Here is a 25,141-nt window from a genome sequence, read left to right as displayed (position 1 = left end):
ACAATGCAGGAATGTAAATTCCTCTTTAATAAACTAGAGCAGTGATTTCCAAACCTTTTCAGGCTGCCGCCCCCTTGGTTCCACAAACTCGTCCCCAGTGCCCCCTACTTTACCCTATAAAAAGCAGTATTAAGAAAAGCTGTTTGCATGATCCACTAAGGAAGGTAATAACACAGTGACTTTCAGAACAGCAACATTGCACACTTATTCAAATTCTAATTAAACTGCTGGTTTAATTAAGTCAACAAAATTGATGAACTTGATCCAGTGATACCAGCTTTCCAAAGTCTGATAGACAGGGGTCCCCTGTCATCCCGTTGCCTCTTGGTGTCCCCCTAGGTAATCTCAATGCCCCCCAGGGAGTGGTTCTGCTCACTTTGGAAACCACTGAATTAAAGGATAACAGAGGGGTGGTCCACTTATGGGTCACCAAAACAGGCAGGAAAGTAAATGCATCACCCCAAAGAAAGAAAGAGGACACAGATCTGCATAAAATGTGCATACGCTAGTTTAAATGTACAGATGCAAATTTAGAAACAATTGCTGCCATTTAAATAAAACTACATCTCAGCATAACGGGGAAGTCTGTGGCCATGTGAGCACCCTCAGTCTGCTGCCCAGGTGGCATGCCCTACCCCAAAGCTTCTCTGTCTTTAAACTTGACTCTCTGATGCTCTTCAAATAGAGAACACAGCCACCTTCAGATTACACTGCTTATCCCCCCCCCACTGCATTCAAGTTTGGAAGCTGCCTACTGAAACAGGCAGTGCTACAAGAACACCCCATGCATCAATCACCTGAGTGCTTGCACACCTCCATCAATCCGCCTTGTGACACTCTTCCCATTCCACCTGGCTCTCCCACAACACAAGCCTCATCTAAAACCTGCCAGCCAGCCCTAGCCAAGAGAAAATGCTTGAATCTGGTTGAGAACCTGAAAGGTGACACTTTGAGCACTGGTGTTCCTATGAACTGAGCAAGGAAAACATTCCCACACAGGTGAGTGTGAGAAGGATTCAACGATAATTGGTCTCACTGGTGAGGCTGTGTGGGTGAGCATCTCACAGGTACAGTGAGGGATCAAAAGAACACCTGGGAGGACATGCAGACACTGATGCCTCTTCCCAAAGACTTCCCAGCTGAGAGCTTTGGTAGGTGCCCATCCCCCAAGGATGACTAATGGCCTTGAGCCCCACAGGTGGCATAGGTGTGATACAAAAGGGGCAAAGGGACAGCAAGAGTCTGTCTTGCCTTGTCTCCACCACTAATTACTCATCATAGGCAAATGAGAGGAAAGAGAAGGAGGCCAAAGGAGTTCCCAATATCCCCTCAGGTGACCTGCTCTCTTGCAGCTGAGTCACCCCTTGAATGTGTGACAAAAGGTGAAGAGGACTGGAAGAGGGACTGTCCCTGGATAACTGGCCGTGCTAAGAAGCAGCTGGCCAGAGTAACAGGGCACTCTGCCTGTCGGGATACCACTGGGCCTTTATAGATCTCATGGGCAGAAGAAGCAGGAACACATTCGGAAAAACTCTGGAATTAAAAGTGTGGCTCGTCAATGGAGACCTGGAGGGATGGTGAGGATCTCTCTCTGAGGCAGAGGCTGGGCAGCCATTTGAGCAGGGGGCAGATCCTGCTGGCTCTGTCCAACCCCAGGAAGCTACAACATTAATCTATTAATCGAGTTATTCATCACTTTTCACAAAAGATGCCTCAGAGCAACATGCCATTCATAAAATACGAATAGTGTAAGAAACACTCAAGCCAAATACACAAATACTGTACCAAAAAGTGCCCATCCATCAATAAGTATGAAAAGGTCAGAAATCTAATTTCAAAATAGTAAAAATCAAGATAATAAACTTTTCATAAGGGAATGGAAATTGTTTGTTGTATATTTACAAGCAAACTGTAAACAGATAAAGACATTGGCAGGATTATTGTAATAACTGGCAGTTTCAAAAAATGTATATCAAAGTAAATGAATAAAAGAATAGATTAAGATAACTTAAAATATGCAGGGAATGATGAAAATAAATTTAAGGAATCGCAGAAAGAGGAGGAAGTAAGTCAAGGTTTGAAATGTTAGAACTACTGTTAAGCTATTGTTGAAATGTATACAACTGAAAGTCATAAATAAAAATTATAATAGAAATCAAATTTCAAAACAGTCCAATGTTATGAGCCAGAACATGGAGACAAAAGCATCTAAATTTAGGGACTATAAACTGAGCATGACAGAGTCAGGTGGGCCTTCCTGGGTAGAGCATCCCACCAAGGGGGGGCGGGAGAAGACACCAACCAGGCTGCGCCCAGCTCCTCTTCCCCTTTTCCAGTCACATCACCCTCTGTCATTCAAGCAGTTCTTCCTTTTCCCCAAGAAGCAGGAAGCTGCCACCTGCCTGGACCTAAAGCAGGCATGTCCAAGTCCATTTTGGGGGCCCACTGGTCAGTTCAATCCGGCCCCTGTGGCAGCAGTTTATTTCCTGGGGTAAAAGGGTAAAATCCTTTAAAAAGCTCAACAACTTCAATCCTAAAAAAAGGTCAACCGCTTTGGTGTTCACTTCATCAAATCTGGCCCTCTTTGAAAAAAGTTTGGGCACCCCTAAGGCAAACTTTGCAGGAAGTCCTGGAGCTCCGTCAGCAGGAAGGTCAGGCTGGGCTGAGAAGGAACAGCTGGCTCAGCCTCTTCTGTGCAGCACAGAGAAGCCCTGGCCCACAACTAGGTGCCAGCATTCCCAGGGGCTCCTCCTTTAGTACCCAATGAGGCACAAAGAATGCCTAGTTTGTCAGCTGATTCTCACAGGCAAGGTGCCATGTCTTCCCTGCCTCCCTCCCTCTCTCTCTCTGGAAGCCTTCACCAATCCATAGCCTTCCAGATGTTTAGGGCTACAGCTCCTAGCAGCCTCAGCCCCCATGTCCAGAAGATGGGAGTTGTATTCCAAAGGATCCAGCTTGGCAAAGGTTATGCAACTGTGGAAGCCATGAACTGAGGTGCAAGTCACAGGCCAGGCTTCTCTACCTCTCTCTCTCCCCCCCCCCAGCCTCTCTCTCTCTCTCACAGACACACACACACACACTTTGCCTCTTGCCACTGTGCCCTGAAGCGTTGACTAAGCTTGAAGCAGGCTTACAGAAAGCACAGAGAGCTGCATCAGCAAAGGGACCCATCCAAGCAAAGCAAAGCGCTAGACAGAATCTCCCTCCAGCTCAGCAGTTGCTTCTCCTATGGGATTCTCCCTAAGATTCAAAGACTGGGCCAACAAGCTGCACCTGGCAAGAGATCTGTGAGCACAAACAGAGCTGACTGGGTTTTGCTGAGGGCAGCACAACCCTTTTTGGCAGGCTGGATGAGTGGGTGGGATTCAGCAAAGCCCCTTCTATCCCAGGAGAACAAGTTTAGCTGGGCTGAGGGGAGGAGAAGATGAACACAGTAAAAGGGCTATGAAATCACAGAGGGGCTGGCTAGAGTTCTCTGCTGCATTGCTTTCTAGAGACCATGAACTCCTTTTGGGTGACAGACAGCAGCATTCTGGGAAGGGTGGAGAGGTCCCAATTCGGACAATTTCCACCAACAATTCAAAGTTAGGCTTCCCTGCCAATGCCCTCCTCCATGGCACCAAACCTGAATAAAGTGGGGCAGAGATTTCCCCACTGCTGCATTTCTCCATGCAAAGTTTACCTTTAGAAATGCCTTGCTTCATAAAGTTAACCAGCAAGGGAATGCATTGGCTGAGTGCAGCAGCACAGTGGCAAGCCGCAGCTTAAAGTCAAAGTTGCAACTAACTTTTTCAGGCGACTCTCCATAGGAAGGGCAGATATTATTCCGCTCAGTTCTTCAAGCAGGCTAAAATTCCCTTCAAATCCAAATTTAATATAAAAGGGAAGTTCAAACTGTTGAGCTGACATCTCTTGAGACATTTCCAAGTAAGTATTCCCATAAAATCAGTTTCCAAGAATTGCTCTCATTTCATTTGAATATAAACCACACGGTACCCTTTACTGATCTCCCCACCACAATCAAATGTTTCGGCTTAACTACTTTTGGCTATTGAATACACATTTGAAGTGTCTGTTTGTCTATCTACAAATGTAAAATTAAATTACAAGTTTTGTTTACTAAATGTAAGTCAAATCAACATCCTAAAGAGCTCACTCAGGGCATGGTTCCCCCATCCCTAAAATAAAACCTCAATTCAGAATACAGTGGTACCTCGTTCCGGAGGTCCGTTCTTGACCTGAAACTGTTCTTAACCTGAAGCACCACTTTAGCTAATGGGGCCTCCCACAGCTGCCGCGCTGCCGGAGCACGATTTCTGTTCTCATCCTGAAGCAAAGTTCTTAACCTGAGGTACTATTTCTGGGTTAGTGGAGTCTGTAACCTGAAGCGTATGTAACCTGATGTGCATGTAACCCGAGGTACCACTGTAATCTGAAAGTCCCAAATCAGTGCTATAGAAAAGAGGGACAAATTCACAGAGGAAGAGGAGAAGTCTTATCATTAGTCAGTAGTCATCCGTCATAATGGCTATATGCAACTGTGCCTAAATACCAGTTGCTGGGGAGCAGCACTCCCCCTCCCTGCCCTCCACCAGGAGAGAAGTTGTTGCTTTCATGTCCTGCTTGTGGGATGAAGGCATCTCTTTGGCTACTGCAGGAAACAGGATGCTAGCAAAAATGGGCAGGGCAAAGTATGAGGCGGCCACTTCAGCTTGGGGTGTCAGAAAGACCCAGGCCAAAGACCTAGAGCAGGTGTGGAGTGTGTCTGTGGTCCTCAATCAGCTGCAGTCAGGGTGGCCAAGGGTCAGGGAGGATGGGAGTTTTAGTCCAACATCTGGAAGGCTCATAGATTAGCCAGTCCTGATCTAGGGCATTTAAAAATCTCAACCCTGAAAGTATGGGGAAGGAAATTTACCAGTACCCCCAAAGCCCATATCTGTGTGATCCTCTCAGGGTGCTTTCCTGGTCATCTCATGACCAGCTTGATGGTGACAACATGGAAGCAGGTCTGTTAAGCCATCTCAATCCCTGGAATGCCCTCCCCTTGGGTAATTTGTGAGGAGACAGGAATGACCTTTAAACAACTCTTTTAAAACTTTATGTTTACTCAAGCTGTCTTGAACTCTGACTCAAAGTTCTCTGTTTTGCAGATTACTCCGTTTTAGTTTTCTCTAGTTTTGGGACATTTTTCTGAGTTGTGGTATTTGTATAGTTTTTGTGTCAACCATTTAGAAACATTTATTAAAGTAAGCAATGCAATTTTGTCCAGCGGGGATGGGGAACAACTGAAGCCCTCCAGGTGCTGGACTTCAAATCCCAGCAGCTAGCATGGCTCATGGATGATGGGAATTGTAGTGCAACCATTTCTGGGAAGGGGGCACATGTTCCTCATCCCTGAGAAAAACAGCTGACTGTTGAAATCCCGGCTTTTCTGCAAGTGTTCATAGAGCAGGATAACAGCAAGTTTGAGGGGCAGTGCAACAGAACGGCTAAGAGGCCCAAGCACAGTGTAGCTAGCGGGAAGGTCAGGCATGAAGAGGTGAAGGAGAATTACCAGAATTTGCCTGCTGGAGCTGGGCCGCCCCATGACTTCCTGCCCCTTGAATGGCCACAGCAACAGCTGGACAAATCAACGCCTCCCAAACCCACTGATAACACAGCCAGCTTGTGTTTACACAGAAAACAGCCAACATCTCAGAGGGCCACTGCAGGCATTGCGAAAAAATTTAACAAGGGACACAGAGGGAGTGTCTCAGACTACCCATTCAGGTGGTCTGTGGGGACCACCATGGGGCAGAGAAAGGCAGAGCCCATCATATTTTAATGTGTATTGCTTTTTTAATTTTTTTATATATGTTGGAAGCCAGCCAAAGTGGCTGGGGCAACCCAGTCAGAGGGGTGGGAAGAAGAAGAAGAAGAAGAAGAAGAGGAGGAGGAGGAGGAGGAGGAGGAGGAGGAGGAGGAAGAACCTGTTCAGGGAGGACCAGGAAACTCCCTCCAACCTACCTTCCAATGGGGGATGGACACAAAGTGTGATGTTCTGTGGAGAGGGGAGATGTGTACTCCCCCCTCCAAATGCTTGTGCAGTTCTGAATTTCAAGTATCATGCGGAAGTTGTATTTTTTTACTGCTGTAAAAAGTGAAGGCATCTAGTGAGGAGTCTGGGCTCTTCTAGAACCCTAGAGCCTGATCAGGCCACCCATCTCTCTTCCCCTCCTCAAACACAGTCACTGCAGTCTCCACACTACTCTAGTCCTCAAGAGGTTCCCCAATGCTTCAAAGTTGAAGGGATCCCTTCCATATTAGAGTCATGAACTGTCAAGTGTTTTTATGAGGGTGGTGGTGCCAGGATTATAGCAAAATAAAATAAAATAAAATAAAATAATATCCTAGTGCCTTCCAGGTGTTTTCATTTTACAGCTGTGCTGGCTGGGCTTGATGTGAGCTGTAGTCCAAAACCTCTGGACAGCTCCAAGCTAGGGAAGACTGAAAACAGAGCAGTCTTAGCAGGGACCTTATTGAAGGAAAGTGACGTGAAACATTTGTGTCTTAAAGTGGTTCGTATTCACTGTGAACCTGACCAACTTGGATGCAGCTCCTATGAAGGTGTCTAGTCTCTTTATGGGAACAGTTTCAACTGAAGCAGCCTGAGGATATGGATAAAGAATCTGGCAAAGGTGTGGCTGACCACACCTTGATCCTTGCCCGTCTTGGTTATTGACCGTTAGTCAGGGGATGAGTGGCATTGGCTAGATCATGGGTAGGCAAACTAAGGCCCGGGGGCCGTCTAAATCCCGCCCGCGGACTGTCCGGGAATCAGCGTGTTTTTACATGAGTAGAATGTGTCCTTTTATTTAAAATGCATCTCTGGGTTATTTGTGGGGCATAGGAATTCGTTCATTTCCCCCAAAAAATATAGTCTGCCCCCCCCAAGGTCTGACCAGCCCACAGCTGAAAAAGTTTGCTGATCCTTGGGCTAGATCAGGGGTCTGCAACCTTTAAGACAAAAAGAGCCACTTGGACTGAAGAAAAAAAAACTGGGAGCCGCAAAACCATTGCGACATTTAAAACAGTGGGGAGTGTCGGGGCAAACAATGCGCCTCCTCCCCTCGCTAGTATCCGCCCCGGAGCCACGGCAAAGGTGTAAAAGAGCCACATGCGGCTCCGGAGCCGCAGGTTGCTGACCCCTGGGCTACATGGTCTGAGAGATGAGCAACACCTCTTTCAGAGAGTGGGTAGTCCTAGATGCCTTGAAAGAGGTGGCTGACCCAAGAAATATGGTCATTTACTGTCCAGATACTCCCTTGGGGCAGGGACTTGGAGAAACTCAGCTGCAGGCATCTTGGGAGGGCACTGAGGATCTAGATCCATTTCAAGCTGGGTGTAAGCTCAGTTTTGGTACTGAAAACACCCTGGTTGCCCTGATAAATGACCTCTGTGGCTCTCTTCACCCTCCTAAAACTCTTGATATCTTTTGATATCACTGACCACAGTGTATTGCTGGACCAAACCTGTAATTGGGACTAGGGGACTCACGAGACGTGGAGGTTCTGCTCCTATTTGCGGAGGCAGTTTCAGAAGATAACATGGTAGTTTTCCACTTAAATCAGTTGCATTTGTGTTTTGAGGGTCCCACAATATTCCCCCCCCCACCAGCTTTTTATTATCTTTACAAAGCTGCTTGATACCATCAACAGGGGATTTGCAGTGAGGTGCTATTGATTTGCTGATGACACTCAACTCCACTTCTCCTTGTCACCTGAAATCACTCTTGTGCAAGACCTCAGTATTATTTTTAAAAAACTCAAATGAAAATGGATATTGCTCCCCGACAAAGCACAGCCCTCCATTTGGCCTGTTGTGAAATGTGATAATTAACAGCTGCTGACCTTTGCTTGTGTGCTTCTGGTGATTTTTTTTTTTTAAACCCTGCATGTGCTCAGGTACAGAAAAACCTGTGTGCATGTCCAGAATAGCACAAATATATCCCATCAATCTCTGCCCACCAGAATGTGCAGCAACAAATACCCAAACAGTGTATGGAAGAGAATGTACCAAGAAACTGGATCTGAATGGCTCATTTGCAACATGACACCCTCATCTGGAAGCGCCCCAAGATTCCTCCAAATACTACAAGACGACAAACATTCAGGAACAACACTGTTCAACTTACAGAAATCTGCTGCCTAGATTTGTCACAGCAATGAGAAGCTAGCCACATCCTGACTTCAAGGAGGCCCCAGGGAAGGATGTTCTAAGCTCTTGAAGTCACCCTCTTCACACATGATCTCTGTCTCCTGACATATAACAAGAGCGAACCATGCCCAACCCTCCCCACTCCAACACAGAGCGACAGCAAAGTCCTCCAATCGAGAGAGCAGCTCACGCAGGCCACCTCTGTAAACACTGGGAGCTCCTGCAACTGCCCTAGAAGGCGATTGTGTGCCTCTCAAGGCAAGAGAGAAGAGTTTTCCTCCATCCTGTCTCAGTTGCCCCACTTTTCCAGCCCTGTGGCCTCCCAGAAGCAGGAAGAAACTAGCTAACAAATCTGACCACGTGCCTGGGAAGTTACTAACACTTTCGTCTCTGGGTGATGAATGGGATCTGTGATACCAAAGATTACTATTTCTCTAAGAGCTGACTTCCTGGTTCCAATACAGCCTGTGTACTGGGAAGTGGGACAGCTGAGCTCCGTTGTACTGATGTTCGTGCATCCCTTGACTTTTAAAAAATCTCTTATTCCAAACATAGTTTTGTTTGCGTTCATGACATCTCTTCTGTGAAGCTGAATACTGCAGCATAATACTGACAGTGAGACTGGGCCAGCATATAACAGATATGCTCAGAGACCTGCATTGTTTGTCGATTTGCTACCGGGCCCAGGTTCAAGGTGTTACTATTACTATACAAATAAAGCCCTTAATAACTTGGAACCAGTCTACCTGCGAGGTTGCCTTACCCCATATGTGACCTCTTGACCACTTTGATCTGACGAAATGGCACCGTTACAGGCGGCACATAATATCTGTTCCACATTTATAGTAACTTGATCTTTTAGGGTGGCAGCACCTACAACTTTGGAACTCCTCGCCTATTGACATTAGGCAGGTGCCTTCCCTGTATTCTTTTCAGTGCCTGCTAAAAACATTTTTGTTCAGACAAGCATACCCAGACATGTTAGAATGCTGATGCGTTTGTTAGTTCATTGCTGCTTTCTAATTTTTTGAATGTTTTATTGCTTTGTTAATGACCTTGCTGTTTCATTCTTTCTGTAAACCGCTTTGAGGTTTTCTACAATCAAGCACTATATAAATTTAATGAACTAAATAAATAACCCTGAATATAAAACGTCTCTGCATTAGCGCTGCCAGATTTCCCAGTTCTGAGGATTCTCTGCTACTCTTGTGTTGTCCTCCAAATGCCATTGGAATAGGACTCCAAGCAACAGTGTGTGCGCGCACACTCGCAGAGAAAATGCAGAGGTGTGTGTTGCAAACTACAATCACGTGGCACTTGCGCAGTTCTGAGTATCCCTTAGAAAAGCCCCAGCTCACATTCACCAGCAGAGGACGGATGGTCCAACTATGGGAAAGGCAAGAGGGAAACAGCTGAGCAGGGAACAGGAGGCTTGCCTCTCGCTGGGGAACAGGCACCTACCTGCCAGTCTGGATGAGCCAGCTTCCGCAGGATGGTGATCCGTGGGCACCAGCAGAGCACACATCTGTGACTCCGTACCTCGTCACAGGGTTGGGCAATCTCTCACCCTCGCTTGTGACCCAGAAGGGGCAGAGGCTGGCAGAGGGCCACTCCCACCAGTCTATCCAATCCAGGAATTTCCTGGTCTGGACTCCAAAGTATTACACAGACAACTCTGTTGCTGCAGCAGCTCTCTAGGAAATGAGTGAATATGAGGGGAAGGACTGGGCTGCCAAGTTCCTACACCAGAAAAAGAGAGTCCAAAGGCACAACCAAAAGACAAGAGTGTCCATGAAAAGGACCGGCTGTGATGCACAGTCTTTTAGGGACGCATACCTATGATCAAGCAAGACAAATTCAGGACATGGTGCTGTGGGGTTCAACATCTCCATGGACACTGAATACAAGGCCCTAAGAAGAATGTGGCTGCTGGATCAGGCCAAAGGGGGTCCATCTAGCTCAGCACCCAGTTCCCCCAGTGGCCAACCAGACGCCCCAATGGGACCTGAGCGCAACGGTAGCAACAATCCCCAAACTAGCATTTAGCAACATTCTGTTGCCAACAGCGGAGGGAAAGCATAGCCATTGTGGCTGGTAGCCATGGGCACCATGAATTTGGCATCCTCCTCCATGAATTTGTCTAATCATCTCTTAAAGCTTCCATAAGAATGTAAAATCAGGCCAATGGCCCATCTAGTCCAGTATCCTCTTCTCACAGTGACCAACCAGGTCCCTGTGGGATTTGGGAACCAGCAGAATTAGAGCACAAGAGCACACACCCCGCAGTTTCCAGCAACTGGCATTCAGAAGCATTGCTGTCTCCAACTGTGGTTGCAGAGCACAGCCATCATGGCTAGTAGCCATTGACAAGCCACCTCCATTAAAAACTGAAAAAGTTGGTGGCCATCACTGCCTCCTGTGGAAGCGAGTTCCACAGTTTAACTATGCACCTGCTCTGAACCTCAAACTGTATAGCTTCGCTAGAAAAAACTGCCCCCTCTCTCCCTTGCAAGCTGTGGGAAGGGAGGGAAGGAGATGCAACAGCTTGTCTGAACTGACTGCAGATGCTTCCAGCTTGGGTCTTCCAGGACATGACAGGTCGTCCTTACTGCTGGAGTGGCCAACTGGCTTCTGTGAGGGGAGTAACAGCAAGAGGGAGCAGAGTCTTCCAAACTCCAACCCCTTCCTGGTCAGCAAGAGGCGTTTCCAGGTAGAGGCACCCAGGTGAGCACATCTCATTTCCCAGTGGCTTATTCCTAAACAAAGTCCTGTGAAGCACCCTTATCAGAAGGGATTGTTTTTGAGGTCGCATAGGGCTGTGCCCTGTGGCATGTGATGAGCGCTTCCTATGGGCATGTTGTCACTTGATGTGGCAGCTGTCGGAGGGACAGGTGCCTCTTCCTCAAACCCACTCAACCTGCACACCTGGCCCTGTGTTGGAAGAAGCAACCTGCAAGCTGAGACAGCACTTTGTTGCCTCTTGCAGGCACACACCCAACCAAGGCCGGAGGAAATAGCAGCCACCCCAAAGTGTGCCCACTAGATGGGTGTTTTGTCTCATACCCAATTTTGCTAAGCAGTTCTTTGTTACTAATCCCCTCCATAAACCATCTCCCCATACGATAATTAATGGTTTTCACAAAAGAAAGTATTTCAGGTGAGTCTGTTGGGACCATTCGGGTCACCCACTGCAGCTGGCACCTGGCTGGCACCTGCACAGGAGAAGGCCCCAATCCTACCCCGGATCTCTGGAGGTCCCCAGTAGCTACCCAGCCTCTATTTCATCAGCTCCACTTAAGCAAAATGCAGTTGCCAGAAAAGCTTGTTGGGGCAGGTCCCGCCACCTTCAGACAAACCTGAGAGAGGGAGGGTGCTCAGGTCCCTCCTTCTCTTCCTCCTGCCCCCTGCTGGTTTGGGGAGCAACAAAAACACAGCCCAGGGAGAGTGGGGACTGCAGGGGACTGCTGTGGATGTGGGGTAGCAGCAGAGGCCTTGACTGACCACAAAAGTGGTTGCAGTGACCTCCCAGGGGAGGAAGGACCTCCTGCACTGCCCAGGCCCTATGGAGCAAGAGATGTTGGGGCAGTCACTGTAGGACCCCCTGGAACGTGAGAGGCTGGCAGCTACTCTTGCTCCGGCAATGAATGGCAGTGCCCAGGGGACAGGGAGCCCCCTTCTCAGGCTCAGCTGGACTCCCCTTCAGCTCCAAAAGACCCCATCTACACTGTTGTCCAAAGCCACAGTTTCCCCGGGGACATGCTCAGGAGCCTCTGGCCAAAGCCCCCCACTGGATCAAAGGGGGTTGGTACTGGGTGAGCTGGAAAACAAGGGTAACAAAGCCCTGGCCAGGGTGATTTTGGTGCCACCCACCCACCAGGGTGCAAGACATGTGTAGTTATCATATGGATGCTGGCCACCAAGTCCAGCCATGGGCCAAGTCAGGCCCAGCTCCTGATTTCATGGAGCGGCACTGCTCTCCAGTCAAGGAACCCTTTCCTAAGGCGAGAGGTTGGGTTCTCAACCTTGGGTCCCCAGATGTTTTTAGCCTACAACTCCCATGATCCCTAGCTCACAGGACCAGTGGTCAGGGATGATGGGAGTTGTAGGCCAAAAACATCTGGGGACCCAAGGTTGAGAAAGGCTGGATGGTCTTGGCGGCCCCCTTTCAAGGCTTCCGACTCCAATGGGGAGACTAAAAGTGCCATGGCAGTCCTCGCCACATCGAGGAAGAGGCCCAAAGGGAAAACCTCTTCACGGGGCCTCTCACGGTATTCGGGGTGTGTGTGTCAGTATTCGAGGTGCTTTACAAAGAGCAGAAGGAAAAGACCCTGGGCTCTGCGCTCTCGAGCCCCCGCAAGATACTAAAACACCCCATCAGCCTGCGGAGATCTCCTTCTCCCCACCAGCAGCGTGAAATATCAGCGCCTCCCACCAATCAGACCCCGAAGGGGCAGGCCGAGAGAGCACCGTCGGTCTGCTCCCCCTCCGCTTCCCCGGCCAGGAGCATCCCTCGACGGGGCCTCCGCTGTGGCTGGGCCGCCCCCGACCTCTCAGGCTTACCGAGGCGCAGACTCAGGCGCGGCACCGGCTCCTCTTCGGCAGCGGCGGCCAGGAGCGCTCCCAACAGCAGCAGCGCCGACTCCCGGAGCCCCATGGCGCAGTGGGTCCGAGGGGAGCGGGGCCTGGGCAGCAGCAGCAGCGGCGGGCTGCGGAGCGTCGGAGGCTTTGCTCGCTCGACCAGGCAGGCAGGCAGATCAAGTTGCAAAACTTCGGAGCTGCTCGGACTGCTGCTCTTTCTGGTTCCTCCTCCCCCGTCGGGGCGGGAGTGGCCGCCCCTCCGCCCCCTCCCTCAGGAAGAGACAGGTCCGGACCTGAGAGAGAGGGAGAGGGAGAGGGAAAGGGAGGAGGAGGAGATGTGGGTGAAGCTCCGAGGGCCGGCCCCGCCCCAACATCTTCCCCCGGCCGTTGAAAGCAGCCCTGAACGTCGCTTTGCTAATCTCTCCCAGAACCGCACCACCCCCATGCGGTTCCTCCTCTTCCTCCTCTCTCCCGCCCTCCAAAACTGACGCCCCAATCCCGAGCTAGGCAGCTACCCTCGTTGGGGCTTCGCCTGGCGGTGCCGTCGAACCAAAGCACGCGACAGCTTTAGCACCCATGGGTGCCCCCCCGCCAACCCAAAAACTGCAGCCCAAAACAAAAGCAACCTCCCTCCCCCCGGGGCACTATGACAAAGACAGCCCCACCCCTACCCCCCTCTCCTAACAACTCTTCCTTGGGCTCCATGCCTGCTTCTCCCAGGAGCTAGGCTGAATGGGGGCATCTCAAGAACACCCCACTGGGGAGAAGCAAGGAGTGGGAGTGTCCGCGTGCCCCCTGCCCCCCGCGCTGGGCCAGACCTCCCTGGCAGCTCCTCTGCCCTCTGGGCATTGTTGAACTCTGGGCTAATCTCCCTGCTCTCCTGGGCACTGTGCCCACCCCGCCCTGGCAGAGCGCCCGGGCAGGGCTGGCAAACAGAGAGGGAGAGACACACAGGCTGTGGGGCCAACCAGCAGGGCAGCCTCAGAGAGGCAGGCCTGCAACAGGCTCCTGCCTGTTCCCCTGGCAACTGGCCCGCTGCTCTGAGCCTGCCCTGGGCACCTGGCTCTGCCCAGTCTGACCTCCTTCTCCTCCTGGGTTGCAACTCCCTCTGGTGCACCAGCAGTGAATGGCTGAGAGTCCACCCTAACAGCTGCCTGGGTCAGGGACCACTGAACGTCTCTCTCCACCAGCAGGGTGGAAGTAAAACGTGAAATATCAACACCATCATTACAACACTCCCAAGCAGGGATCACACCCCTTTCCTTGATTTTGTTTATGTAAAATCTTATCCTGAATGAGCTGAATCTCTTAACACAGACTGCATCTGCCTTGGAGGGTGGAGCCTTCAAGATTATCATGTCCCAGTGGCAGTGCCGGATTTATGTATAGGCTGAAGCCTACTTAGGGGGCCTCACCAGCCTGCCCTCTCCCCAGTGCCTCAGTCTCCCCTCTCCCAAAACTGCAAACCCAATACTTCATGCGAGGGGAGGGCAACTCAGGCCTCTAAGTCTAGGGGGCCTTTCCAGCCTGCCCGCTCCCCAGTGCCACAGTCTCCCCTCTCCCAAAATTGCATACCCTCTTTTACTGCAGTCTGGGTTGGTGGCCATCACTGTCTCCTGTGGAAGCAATTTCTGTAGTTTGACTAAGCACTGCATGAAGAAGTGCTTTTTCTTATCTGTCTTCAGTCTCCCAACATTCAGCTCCATTGATGCCCACTAATCTTTCTTGCCCCTCCAGTTTCCACAGTAACTATTTATTGAGGAACTCTCCCATGCTGATCCTGATGCCAAGACCCATGGTTTGGGGTGGGGCGGAGGTGGGGGACCACTTGATTGAGCATCCTATATTTCTATATTTGTTAAACAAACAACAGACAATAAATTAAAATGGTGACTATAATATTAGCTGAATGCGTTTCCTGTCTTCTGTCTGTTGCTGAATTGTCTGGTTTAATATTTTAGAGTTTTTTTGTATATAAGTTGTTTCACCTAAGAATAAACGGATTAATTCCTTGTCTATGGCTGTACAAAAGCTGTAACAAACAATAGAAAGTTCTATGGGCCTTGACTTGCAAATGGCAACCCCTGTACTGAGCTGAGTTTCCTGGTCAGCTTGTTTGGACATGTTTATTTTTAATTCTTAATGCTTTAATTGTGTGCCAGTTTTTTCTTCTTCTTTAATATGCTATTGACTAGATGGTTTCTGAAGGTTCTTCTGCCTCTGCCCTGGGTGCACTTTTAGGCCGAGCCCTCTGCCTTTCAGAAGGTGACCTGGGAAGCCTAATCCTGCATCACATAAGCTTTAAGATGCCAGTGTGCAGCTCTGCCCTGCTTCCAAGCGGCATGTGCTGCCCAGTGCAAAGGAGAGCTCAGGGCCTGCTTGCTTATGAGTTCCGCATTGGTTTGGAACAAGATAGAGAACTAGGTGAGCCTGTGGTGTGACCCAGCTGCTGCAGGCAGGCTCTGCTGATGTTCTTCAGACTAGAACTCAACCCCTCCATCAAGAATAATTAGAGAGCTGAAGCTTCCTAGCTTAAACCACAGCTGCAATCTGCGGTGCACATGGGCCTGCTTGCCTGCCTTGGAAGATTCCCCAGAAATGTCAGAATGCAGCTGCTGGGCTGGAACTGGCTCTAGAGAGGACCTCTGACCACCAGGCTGCTGCCCATCCATTTCTGGGCACAATTCAAAGTGCTGCCCATCACCATTAAAGGCCTGATGTCATCTCAGTGCCAGGCAAAGGACTTCTGCATTTCCTTACAGCTTTAAGCTGTAAACTGGCTATGGGTTTTTGTTGTTTTGCTGCTCTCTTTTTTATTACTGCTGGTTTTATATTTATTGCTACGTGTGTCTGTTTTCAATTATGCTGTTGGAAGCCACCCTGGGGGCTTTTATGTAATAGCAGCTTTACAATATCAGGCAGGCACAGCTGTGGATCTTTCCTCCTCCTCACAGATAAGCCCACCTAGACTTTATGATTGTCACCTGAGCCTTCCAGTAGAAGCCCTCTGAAGTCCGGTGGGTGGCAACTGGAGAGAGAGAGAGAGACTGATGACCCAGTGCAGTACCTCAGCATCTGCAACCAAGACTCTTGTCTGGTGCTGATGTCCTTTGGGTGCCAGGCAAAGATGCTCTTACTGCTCACCCAACATATTTTGGAGCTGGTTTTAACTGAAGTCCTCTTCAGGCACTATTTAGTCCCTTCCTTCTGATGCAGGAAGCCTCCTGCACTGGAGGAGCATTTGTGGGGAGCATCCATGAGCACAGGAAGCTCCTTGCTTCAGGAATAGCAGTCAAACGATGGAGAAGCTAGAAGGAGTTGAGCAATGATTTGGCAGTGCTGTTCCATTATGCGTGTGTTTCCTCTTCAGGGCAGTAATGCTGTGTTGTATTGTTGTGCTGTATTTTGAGTTTTTATTTATTCAAATATTTATAACCCACCACCTTCTAAAAGTTGTTCACATGCTGTTTTAAGCTCATAAAGATAGCAGCAATTTCAATAGAACCACTAATTTTAAAAGAAATTCAAGCACAGCATATGAAATAATCAAACACAGGCTGGAACAGAAACATCTTCAGAGTTTCCTTAAAGGCTATCAGTGTCCAAGATGTACATCTCTCCCTGGAGAGAGGCTTCTAGAGATGTGGGATCCCCACTCAAAAGGCCCTGTCCCTGCTGCCCACCAATCTAACCTCTTCTGCTGGCAGGCCAGACCTCAGGACTTCAGGCGCTGATCTCAATGTTCAGGTGGGCAAACAGCCCTACAGGTAACCTGGTCCTAAATGGTTTAAGACCTTGAAGACCAAAACCAGCACCTTGAACTGGGCACAGGAATGAACAGGCAGTCACTTTAACCAGTACAGTATAGGTGCGATATAACCTCGGCTGCCACTTTCTATAACTATTACAGGTTCAAAACCACCTTCAAAGACAGTTCCACCCAGAGCACCTTGGAACAGGTATGAGCAATTTCATCAGCAGAATGCAAAGCCAACTGGTCATGGCAGACCCTGCAAGGCTCCAGATGCTGACCCAACACGGCCTGAGATCTGTGCATCCCCAACCACAGCAAAAAAATAAAAATACTCCATTAGCTTTCATTTCACAAGTCAGTTGCCCTGAGAGGTTTTAGAGCTGAAGCAAAGGGTGGGATACCATCACTCTGAACAAATAGAGGCTGTACTTCAGGGAATCCCCAAGTCACCTATGCACAGAACTCTATCCCCCTCTCTTTCTGCTTCCCTTCCACATCCAGCAACCACGGCACCCTTGTGGGGTGGTTCTGTGTGAAGGAGAAACCTTTTGGCATTGCCTGCATTTAAGTCCCCCAGTGGGTAGTGGCAGCTCTGCCAAGGATGGTGGTGAAAGAATCATTTGCTCATGCCCAACACTCGGCCTCTGCATCTTAAAGGGAGAAGCAGAGAGGGAGACATGCTCATGGCAGAGAACATGGCTCCTGTGGCCTTCCAGTTCACATATAATGGAGGAGCAGTTCCTGAGCATCATGGCAGGAACCGCCACGTGACTTTCAGAAAGGAAGATCTCCCACTCTTGCCTTGAACTCAGTGCAGATATTTGCTCTCTCAACTCTTCCAGGGAAATTATGACTCTGGGAGCCCTGGCAGGGGCCCATCCACACCCTGTCTTTGCAAAAACAAAAAAACAAAAGGGAGTACACAGAACCATCACCTCTCCCCTCACTTTAGGAAAACAAACTGTGCAGCAAGAGGAGCAAGCACTCGAGGAGATGGGGGAGGGTTTCAATGCACAGGCTTGGCCCTAAACAAAAAGGATTCTCCCTGATTCCCCTTCTTTGGGGTGCTGGGACGGTTGAGCAGGCTTCTTTCCTCCCAAACACAGCTGTCAGGAGGGAGAGGAGGATGAAGAGGGTCCAGGTGGGACTCTGCTCAGGAGCCCCCTCGAGGACCTCCTCGCTGCATCCGTCCAGCAGTAACCACGGCAACCCGTGATGAATGCCTGCCACTTGGTTTGCCATGGCAACGGAGGAGCATGAGAGAATGGCCCCGGGAACTAGCAAGGGTCGAGGTGGTGGGTCAATGAGCATTGGCATCAGCACGGGGAGGATCAGGGGCCCAGCGGAGTGAAGTGGGGGGGGAGAGAGAGGCGGGGGAGGAAGTGGGGGAGGAGGAAAGGCAGTGGCTGTTTTCATCTTCCCAGAGGGAGGGTGGCCAAGAGGCGGCTCTGGATTGGTCCCAAGCAAACGGTGGCGGCAGAGGCAGCAGCAGCACCCATTGCAAAAGGAGGGAGGCAAAGCCCTGGCAGCCAGGACAAAAGCAACTTGGGAGAGAGGCCAATTTCACCCCAGGCCTCCCCTTTCCTGGGCCGAGAGATGGAAGGAGGGAGCAAAGCTCTCCAAGGGCAGCCAGTGGCTGGGAGAGAGGAGGGGGCTCTCCCAGCGCTTCTGCCCTTCCCTTTGCAATCCTGCAATTTGCCTGCAGAGGTGCTCAGGTATCTCCAGTGGCAGGTGGGTTTCTAATACCGTTATCGTTACACAACACCACCACTGAAACAAATGCGTCAATTCAACTGGGCAGAGGCAATGGATAAATGGGGGGGGGGGGGGACTGGCAGCCCATGCCTGGAGTAAGGAGGTGCCCTTGTGGATTTGGGTTCCTTTCTTCCATCTACAGACCTCACAGCCACACCCCCGTGCTGGGGCTCCTTGCTTGTTGTGGACTAGCACCTTGGGGAGCCTCCTGTGGGGAACAACGTGGCCAGGAGGGCAAATGTCAAAGTGCGCATGCACTTCTTCCCTATCGAAAAGGCAGTTAGTCCCCTGCTGAGCCTTCTCTTGGACTCTCCTCCACTTCCGGACATTAGGAAGGGAAGCCTGGAGGCTGAGATTCCAGGTGGCTGCCCAGGTGGCTAGCTAGCTGGCTGGCTGCCCACCCACAGGAGACCTCTGGGCCTGAGAAAAATGCAGCCAGCCAGCTTTGCTTGGCCCTGGTCTATTGTCGTGCCCTGGGATTTGGGAGGAAGGGATCTTTTTGGAAGCCAGCTGATCAAGCACACAATCAATGGTGTCATTTGATCTCCTAGCTCAGGGCAGGGCCCAGATCTGGTTGCAGGCAGGGGCAGGCAGCTGGGAGACCAGCCTGTAGAGGCTGGGTAGGAGCTCAGCACTGGCCCTTTCAGCCTTCAGACAAGGGAAGGGCAAGCCCATGTCCTGTCGCCCATATAGGATCCAGGTGCTGTGTTGGGGGTGGAGGAGACTGAGCCCCTGCAAAGTATTGGGAGACAGACCACCATGTGCCATATGACCTGCAGCACCGCCTCCACCACTGCCTGCCCTCAGGGACTCTCCCACATTTAAAGTGCATGACTTTCCCGAAAGAATCCTACAGTTTAAGGGTGCTGAGAATTGTAGCTCTCTGAGGATAAACTACAGGATTCTTTGGGGGAAACCTCGCACTTTCAATGTGTATGGGGTGGGTGTGACTCACTGCAGTGTGGGTGCTGTCCCACTGCCAATGCTGAAGCAAGAACCAGCCACTGGTCCAGCCGGATGACCCAATGTAGACCTTCAGATGCCCCCTCTCCTCCCTGGGCGAAAGAACTCTCCCCAGTCACTGCCAACCAGGCTGGCTAGGACACACATGAGTGCGTGCCTTCTTGGGTTGCCTCTTCCTTGCCCAGTACTGTCAGCATGCATGTGGGGAGCAGCTCAGAGGAGCCATGTCCTAAGCCACGCTGACTCAATCAAGTTGCCCTGTGCCCTCCTCCCAGGGCAGAGAGACCCAGCAAGGGCCACTGATAACTCCAAACAGTGCAAGCAGGCTTCCAGGGAGGCTGTTCCTCTTTGCAACTGCAACTGTTGTTGGAATCTGCCCCCCTAAGGTCACAGCATTCCCACAGAGGGCTGTACAGTCATGGCTGCTGCTGCTTCCTGGAGGGCACCAAGGGTGGCAGAAACAAAGGCAGGTGGAGGGAGAGATTCAGCCACATAAAACAAAACAGCAATTCTGTAAGGCAGCTCCCATGGGCAAATGCCAGGCCATCAGCACCACAGCAGGGCCCACAATCTCATGATTATCGGCTTGTGGTAACAGAGAGGTTGGGTTTTATTTAATTTTTTTGCTGGTGGCACCAGTGTTGTGGAATGCCTTCCCTGATGAAATTTGAGACACCCCATTGCTGTTGGCATTCTGCCACCACCTGGTTACGCACCTGTTTGGTAAGCCTTTCCTTGAACTTGTGGTTTTATTGTTTTCACTGCTTTTTTCAAACTTGATTGAAATGTCATGCTTTCTAAATTGTTTGTTTCATTGTAAATTCAAATTAAGGGTGTTTTGATGCCGCTGTGTACTCTGCATATTGGTTTTGTAAACTGCTTAGAAACCATTTTGGCATCTACGCAGTATATAAATTAATAAATCATCACCACCACAGACACTCCTCCCTGCTTCTAGCTTTCCAATAAAGCCAAGGGGAAAATACTCTGACCTGGCTGTTTCAGGCTACTTCCTTTATTTCCATTGATGCCCTGGTGGAAGTTGAGTTGTTCTCAAACATTTTGGTAGGGAGGTTGGAAAGAAGGAAGGAAATGTCTGCCACCCTAAAAACATGGTGACTCCCAATCCCTTCTCCCTTCCCCCCTCCCAACACACACACTATCCTTAAATAGCTCGGGATATTGTCAGAAAGAAAGATATGTGGCCGTGTGCTGCCTCCCACCACATGACACCAGGGGAAGCCCTCCCCAATAACCCTGGTGGGTCCCACTATTGTAGGCTGGGGTTCACAGAATGGCACTTGGCCAAGGAAGGCCCCAAATTCATTGGAGGGGGGGAAAACCTTTTTTGCAGGCAGGTTCTCTCATTGATTGCCCAGCCTTTTCCAGAAGATGCCAAATACCCTCTTGGCTGGCAGCTGCTTCGACTTCTTTGCCCATTTGTCAAGGCTTCATCTCATAAAGGAAGACAAGCTGAGGGTCCTCACACTCACCTCCTTCAGCTCTGAGCAGCTGGCATGAGTGCAAAGATGCAAGGAACTAGTTTCACCTGGCCAGGAGGCCAGCAATGCTGAGGTCAGCTGAGGCTTTCAGAATGGACCTAGGAAAGGGGGAGAAGGAAATAAGGTTTTAAATATGAAAATTCCCAACCAAGTTGGAATAGTTGAAAGATGTAGTCTATCTCAGCCTTCCCCAGCCTGAAGCTCTCAAGATGTCATGGTCCACTGACAGGAATTGCAAAGTTCTCTGCAACATGGGCAGCTTGTGCAGCAGGAAAGAGGTTTTGGGGATGGTTGGTATTTGTTTATTGCATTTCTATCCCAGCTTTTCCTCCAAGGAGCGCAAGGTGGTGTGCATGTGGATCCTGGCCCAATGAGCTTCATGGGGATTTGAACCCCGGTTTCCCAGGTCCTAGTCTGACACACTAATCCAGTGTTTCTCAAACTTGGGTCCCCATCTGTTGTTGGACTACAACTTCCATCATCCCTGACCACAGGTGCTCTAGCTAGGAATGGTGGGAGTTGTAGTACAACAACAGATGGAGCCTCAGGTTTGAGAGAATTAATTGAGGAGGAGTGAACCATACCTTGAACTCACTGGAGAACAAGATTGAATATAAAAGCAATAAAAAAAACTATGTTCCTATAAAGCAGGTGCTCTCCTAGGGTTCTGGGGGGACAGTCTCTCTCTTTCTTTCCCTCCCTCCCTTTCTCTTTCTCTCTCCGCCACCCCCCTGTGGCAGACAGTCCTTCCGAAATGCACTTTTGTTCACAGCTTCTGTGGCAAAATCTGAGTTGGCAAGCATGCTCTATCCAAGACAGATACAAACATTTGTTAATGGGTGCCCAGATTGGCAGCACAGCCTGGTGTGGGGGAACAGCAGATGAAGGGTTTTGCAAATGCAGGCGATATGGTGGGGGGGCATTCGAACCCCGCTTGTGATGCCTTCCTCTCCTTGCCTCAGGGTGGCCCTTGAGGGCTGGCTGTGGGGTGACCGGGGGTCTGGTCCAGCGCCTTGCTGAGATGGGTGGGGCACGTGGGCATCAGGTTGTTTCGCTTGCCAAGGTCCACGACTGAACCCCAGAGTTCAGGAGGGGTCAGTCCCAGCTCCGTTACAAGCTCTGTTGGTTGTCACATCACCAGCCTAAGGCTAAACTTGGGGGGGGGGGGCGCCAGAGGGGCCATCACCTGCGACCCTCCAATGTTGAAAAGAGCCATTCAGACGGCCATACACACACCCCAAATCTCGGAAGCCCTTTAGCTATATAAAATGCCTTTGCCGCTCCCACGCTAAATTTCGATGATAACTGCAGGGGCTTTCTCTTGGGGGGGGGGCAAAATTCCTGGCGCGCTATTGTGCCAGGGAAAAGGGGCTTCCCTCCGCCTGTCCTGCCTCTGCCGGGGAAAAAGACTCTCGGCACATGGGCAGAGGCACTGTCTGTCTTGCCTGCTAACAGGTCTCGGGGCTGAGTCCCGTCACAGAGCCAGCCTTTGTAGGCAGAGACACCCCCGGCCCGCCCGCCCGCCTCTCTCTCTCTCACCTCCTGCACAGACGCGACCCCTTCTCCCCGGCCCCAGCCTCTCCTGCCGTGGCCCGCCGTCGCCTTTCTTTGTGGTGCGTCCCTCCCTGTCTGTGCCGGAATCGCGGGGCGCCGTCGGGGTGGGGGGAGGGTTCGGGGCGGTGCTTCCAGACCAACTGGTGACATCAAGAAAGGGAGGCGATGGGGGGGGTTGAATACGGGGAGGGGTCCACACAATGCAGAGGCGGGGGTGTGGCGGGCTGCTCGGAGGTTGGGGAGGGGGCGGGACCCCGAAATGTCACCCAGCCCCCCAGGACAGAATCGCCTCCTATCCCTATGCCAGGTAAGCACGACCCTCACCCCGGTCAGCCGAAGATGCTGCAAAATAAGGTCCCTTTCAAACAGCAAGAGAGACCCCCCCCCCTGCGCCCCCCGTTGTCGGTTCCTGGCCAAATCAGTGGAGGAAACGGACAAGGCGCGCGTTAATCTCTGTCAGGGGAAGTGGAAGAGGGAGAGGTGCGGGTCTGATTCTTGGCAGGGGGGGAGCGGGATTCCCTTCTGACCACCGCTCGGAGCAGCGGCAACCCCCCAGGGCTGCATTGAAGACAGCAGCAGGAGCGCCGCCCCCCGATTTTGGCTTCCTCCCCGCTCCCAGGTTGGGTCGAGTTCAAATCCTTCCCCTCCCCCGCCCATAGCATTCCCTGCTGCCTATTAGGATGATTGTAAGCCGCTTGCGGGCAGAGACCGCTCCTTCCATTTCCTTATGCAACTCGATCAATGCCCTCCAGGGGGCGCTCCTGCAGGGAGGATTTTCCAGAATGCGGAATTAAGCGAAGGGATTCCCGAAGGTGAAAGCAAGTGGCGCTGCCACGGAGCGAGGAAGCAGCGGCCTCTGGCGGGCAATGGCGGGATGCGCATGGAGCCCTATAAGGCGGTTGGTACCTGGAGGGGCGCCTTTGTTCATCCAGAGAAGCCCCTACAGCAGGGGTCAACAAACATTTTCAGCAGGGGGCCAGTCCACTGTCCCTCAGACCTTGTAGGGGGCCGGACTCTATGTCGCCATGATTATGACCCACATTTCTGGCAAAAACCCTTATTGGGACCAACCCCAACGTTGCCCAAATGTGATTTTTTTTTTTGGGGGGGTGTTCCCACATACACCCACACTGCTTCATTTGCGTTTTAATCGTTGACAGTTATTATTTCTCTCATAAGGCAGGGTGGGAGGCTGAGGTAAGTGTGCCATTTCTGTCAGCCCTGGAGAGCGTGTGTGCATGTGTGTGCAGGGAAAAGCCGTTGGCCACGCTAAGTCAGGCCAGTGCCGCTCAAGCAAAAATGTTCTTTTCCCTGCGTGAGGGAAGACAAGGCGGCGACGGCTATTTACCTTTCCATGGCTCACACCGTGTAGCTAACGAGCGGCCTCCCCAGCAGAGCGCAGAACTGCTTTGGAGTGCAGCCTCCCAGGTGCTCCCTGCTTCCTTTGGTGGGGAGCACTGCCGCCACAGACACCAGCGGGCATCGCTCCCGAGGCGCCTTCAAGCCCCTGCTGCCGCAACTGCCCTTCCTGAGGTCAATTGCCGGCAGCTCCATGGTGGAAATCCAAACTCTGGATCCTTTTCCCTCTTCCCCACCCCCAATCCTGGAAGATATGGTTGCTGCGCATGCATGAGGACGAAGAAGGGTCTTGTCTTGAGCAGCCACTAGCCTCACTTTTGACCCCCAAGCCTGGCTGAGTCACAAAAACCATCATGCGCGCTCTCGCACTACTCTGACTGTCTGAATTCCCGGACCGTCCGCAGACCGGATCTAAAAGGCAATTGGGCCTGAACTGGCCCGCGGACCTTAGTTTGCCAACCCATGCCCTACAAGGACAGGTGTCTGTTCCAGTGATCTTCCTTGGCGAAATGCCAGCAGCAGAAGAAAGGAAAGCAACATTGACTGTCTTTGGCTTCCAGCTCAAACCCACCAAGAATTATGCCAAGAAAACCAGCCAAAGAAAACGAAGGTTAAAGAGCAAAATGTGTCCTGAGCTGTATTGGTTCTTGCAGGGAAGAGAACACCTCCAAACCACAAGAGAGCAACCACTTCACTAAGAGAAAGGGCAGGAGGGAGGGAGGGAGATTCCAGGTTCTCCAGGCCTCCTCTCCAGGCCGGTTGTGAAGCAAAAGACAAAACGGAGAGAGAAAAAGTAACAGAGACACAGCAAGTGTCCTTCCCAGAGGCAGACTATTGTTCCATCTAGCTTAGCACTGTCTACACGGACTGGCAGAAGCTCTCCAGGGTTTCAGGCAGGGTTATCTCCCATCCTTACCTGGAAATGCCACCAGAAATTGGGCCTAGGACCTTCTGTATGCAAAATGGATGATGATGATAAAAAACTGTTTCCTTAAATATTGTGCTTATCTTTCTTATTCTTGATGTATAAATGAAGTGAGAGAACCTGAAGGAAGGCCTTCTCCTGTATGCACCAGCCCAATTCAAGGATCCTCGGATGAGCTTGTCTTGCGTATGTGCTGAGATCCTTCCTGCAACAACCCAAATAAGGGACTTTTCTGTTGTGGCACCCAGCTTCTGGAATGGCCTCTCCTTTGAAATAAGGCACCAGCGTTGATGGGCTTTTCCTGCTTGCTGAAGTCAACCCAGAAGGCATTTTTGGGTGACATCTGGCTGGCCTGTGATGTATTTTATTACTGTATATATTTTAATGTACCAGTTTTAATATAATTGCATTGTTTTGAACCACCATGGTATTATTAATGAAGGGTGGTATAAAAATATTTTTCAGGAATAAGGAGTTTGTAGAATCAATTCTTTGAGTGAGCAACTTTTTTCTGGCTTCAGCTAATATTGTCTCCTTTGTTTTATTGTGCATAAA

The 25,141-nt window shown here is 50.7% G+C and overlaps 1 protein-coding gene across 3 annotated transcripts in view; it reads right to left on the bottom strand.

The window, feature by feature from the left end:
• Window positions 1-22,407, bottom strand: part of SEMA4B (semaphorin 4B) — a 33,697-nt gene extending 11,290 nt beyond the window's left edge. Inside the window, exons 1-3 of one of the 3 annotated variants that reach the window (XM_082198990.1) lie at window positions 22,288-22,407; window positions 20,740-20,846; window positions 12,757-13,067 (exon numbers count right to left, since the gene is read on the bottom strand). In XM_082198990.1, the coding sequence (XP_082055116.1) occupies window positions 12,757-12,850 (94 nt within the window). In that variant the 5' untranslated portion in view covers window positions 12,851-13,067; window positions 20,740-20,846; window positions 22,288-22,407. Of the gene's footprint in view, window positions 1-9,657; window positions 9,766-12,756; window positions 13,177-20,739; window positions 20,847-22,287 lie in introns of those variants that run through there. The other 2 variants (XM_082198991.1, XM_082198992.1) reach the window with 2 other exon arrangements.
• Window positions 22,408-25,141: the final 2,734 nt, after the last annotated feature.

Source organism: Podarcis vaucheri (genome assembly GCF_965113315.1).
Source record: "Podarcis vaucheri genome assembly, chromosome: 14".
Lineage (NCBI taxonomy): Eukaryota > Metazoa > Chordata > Lepidosauria > Squamata > Lacertidae > Podarcis > Podarcis vaucheri.
The sequence above is the reverse complement of the archived record's forward strand: the minus strand, read 5'-3'. Positions and strand labels throughout refer to the sequence as shown.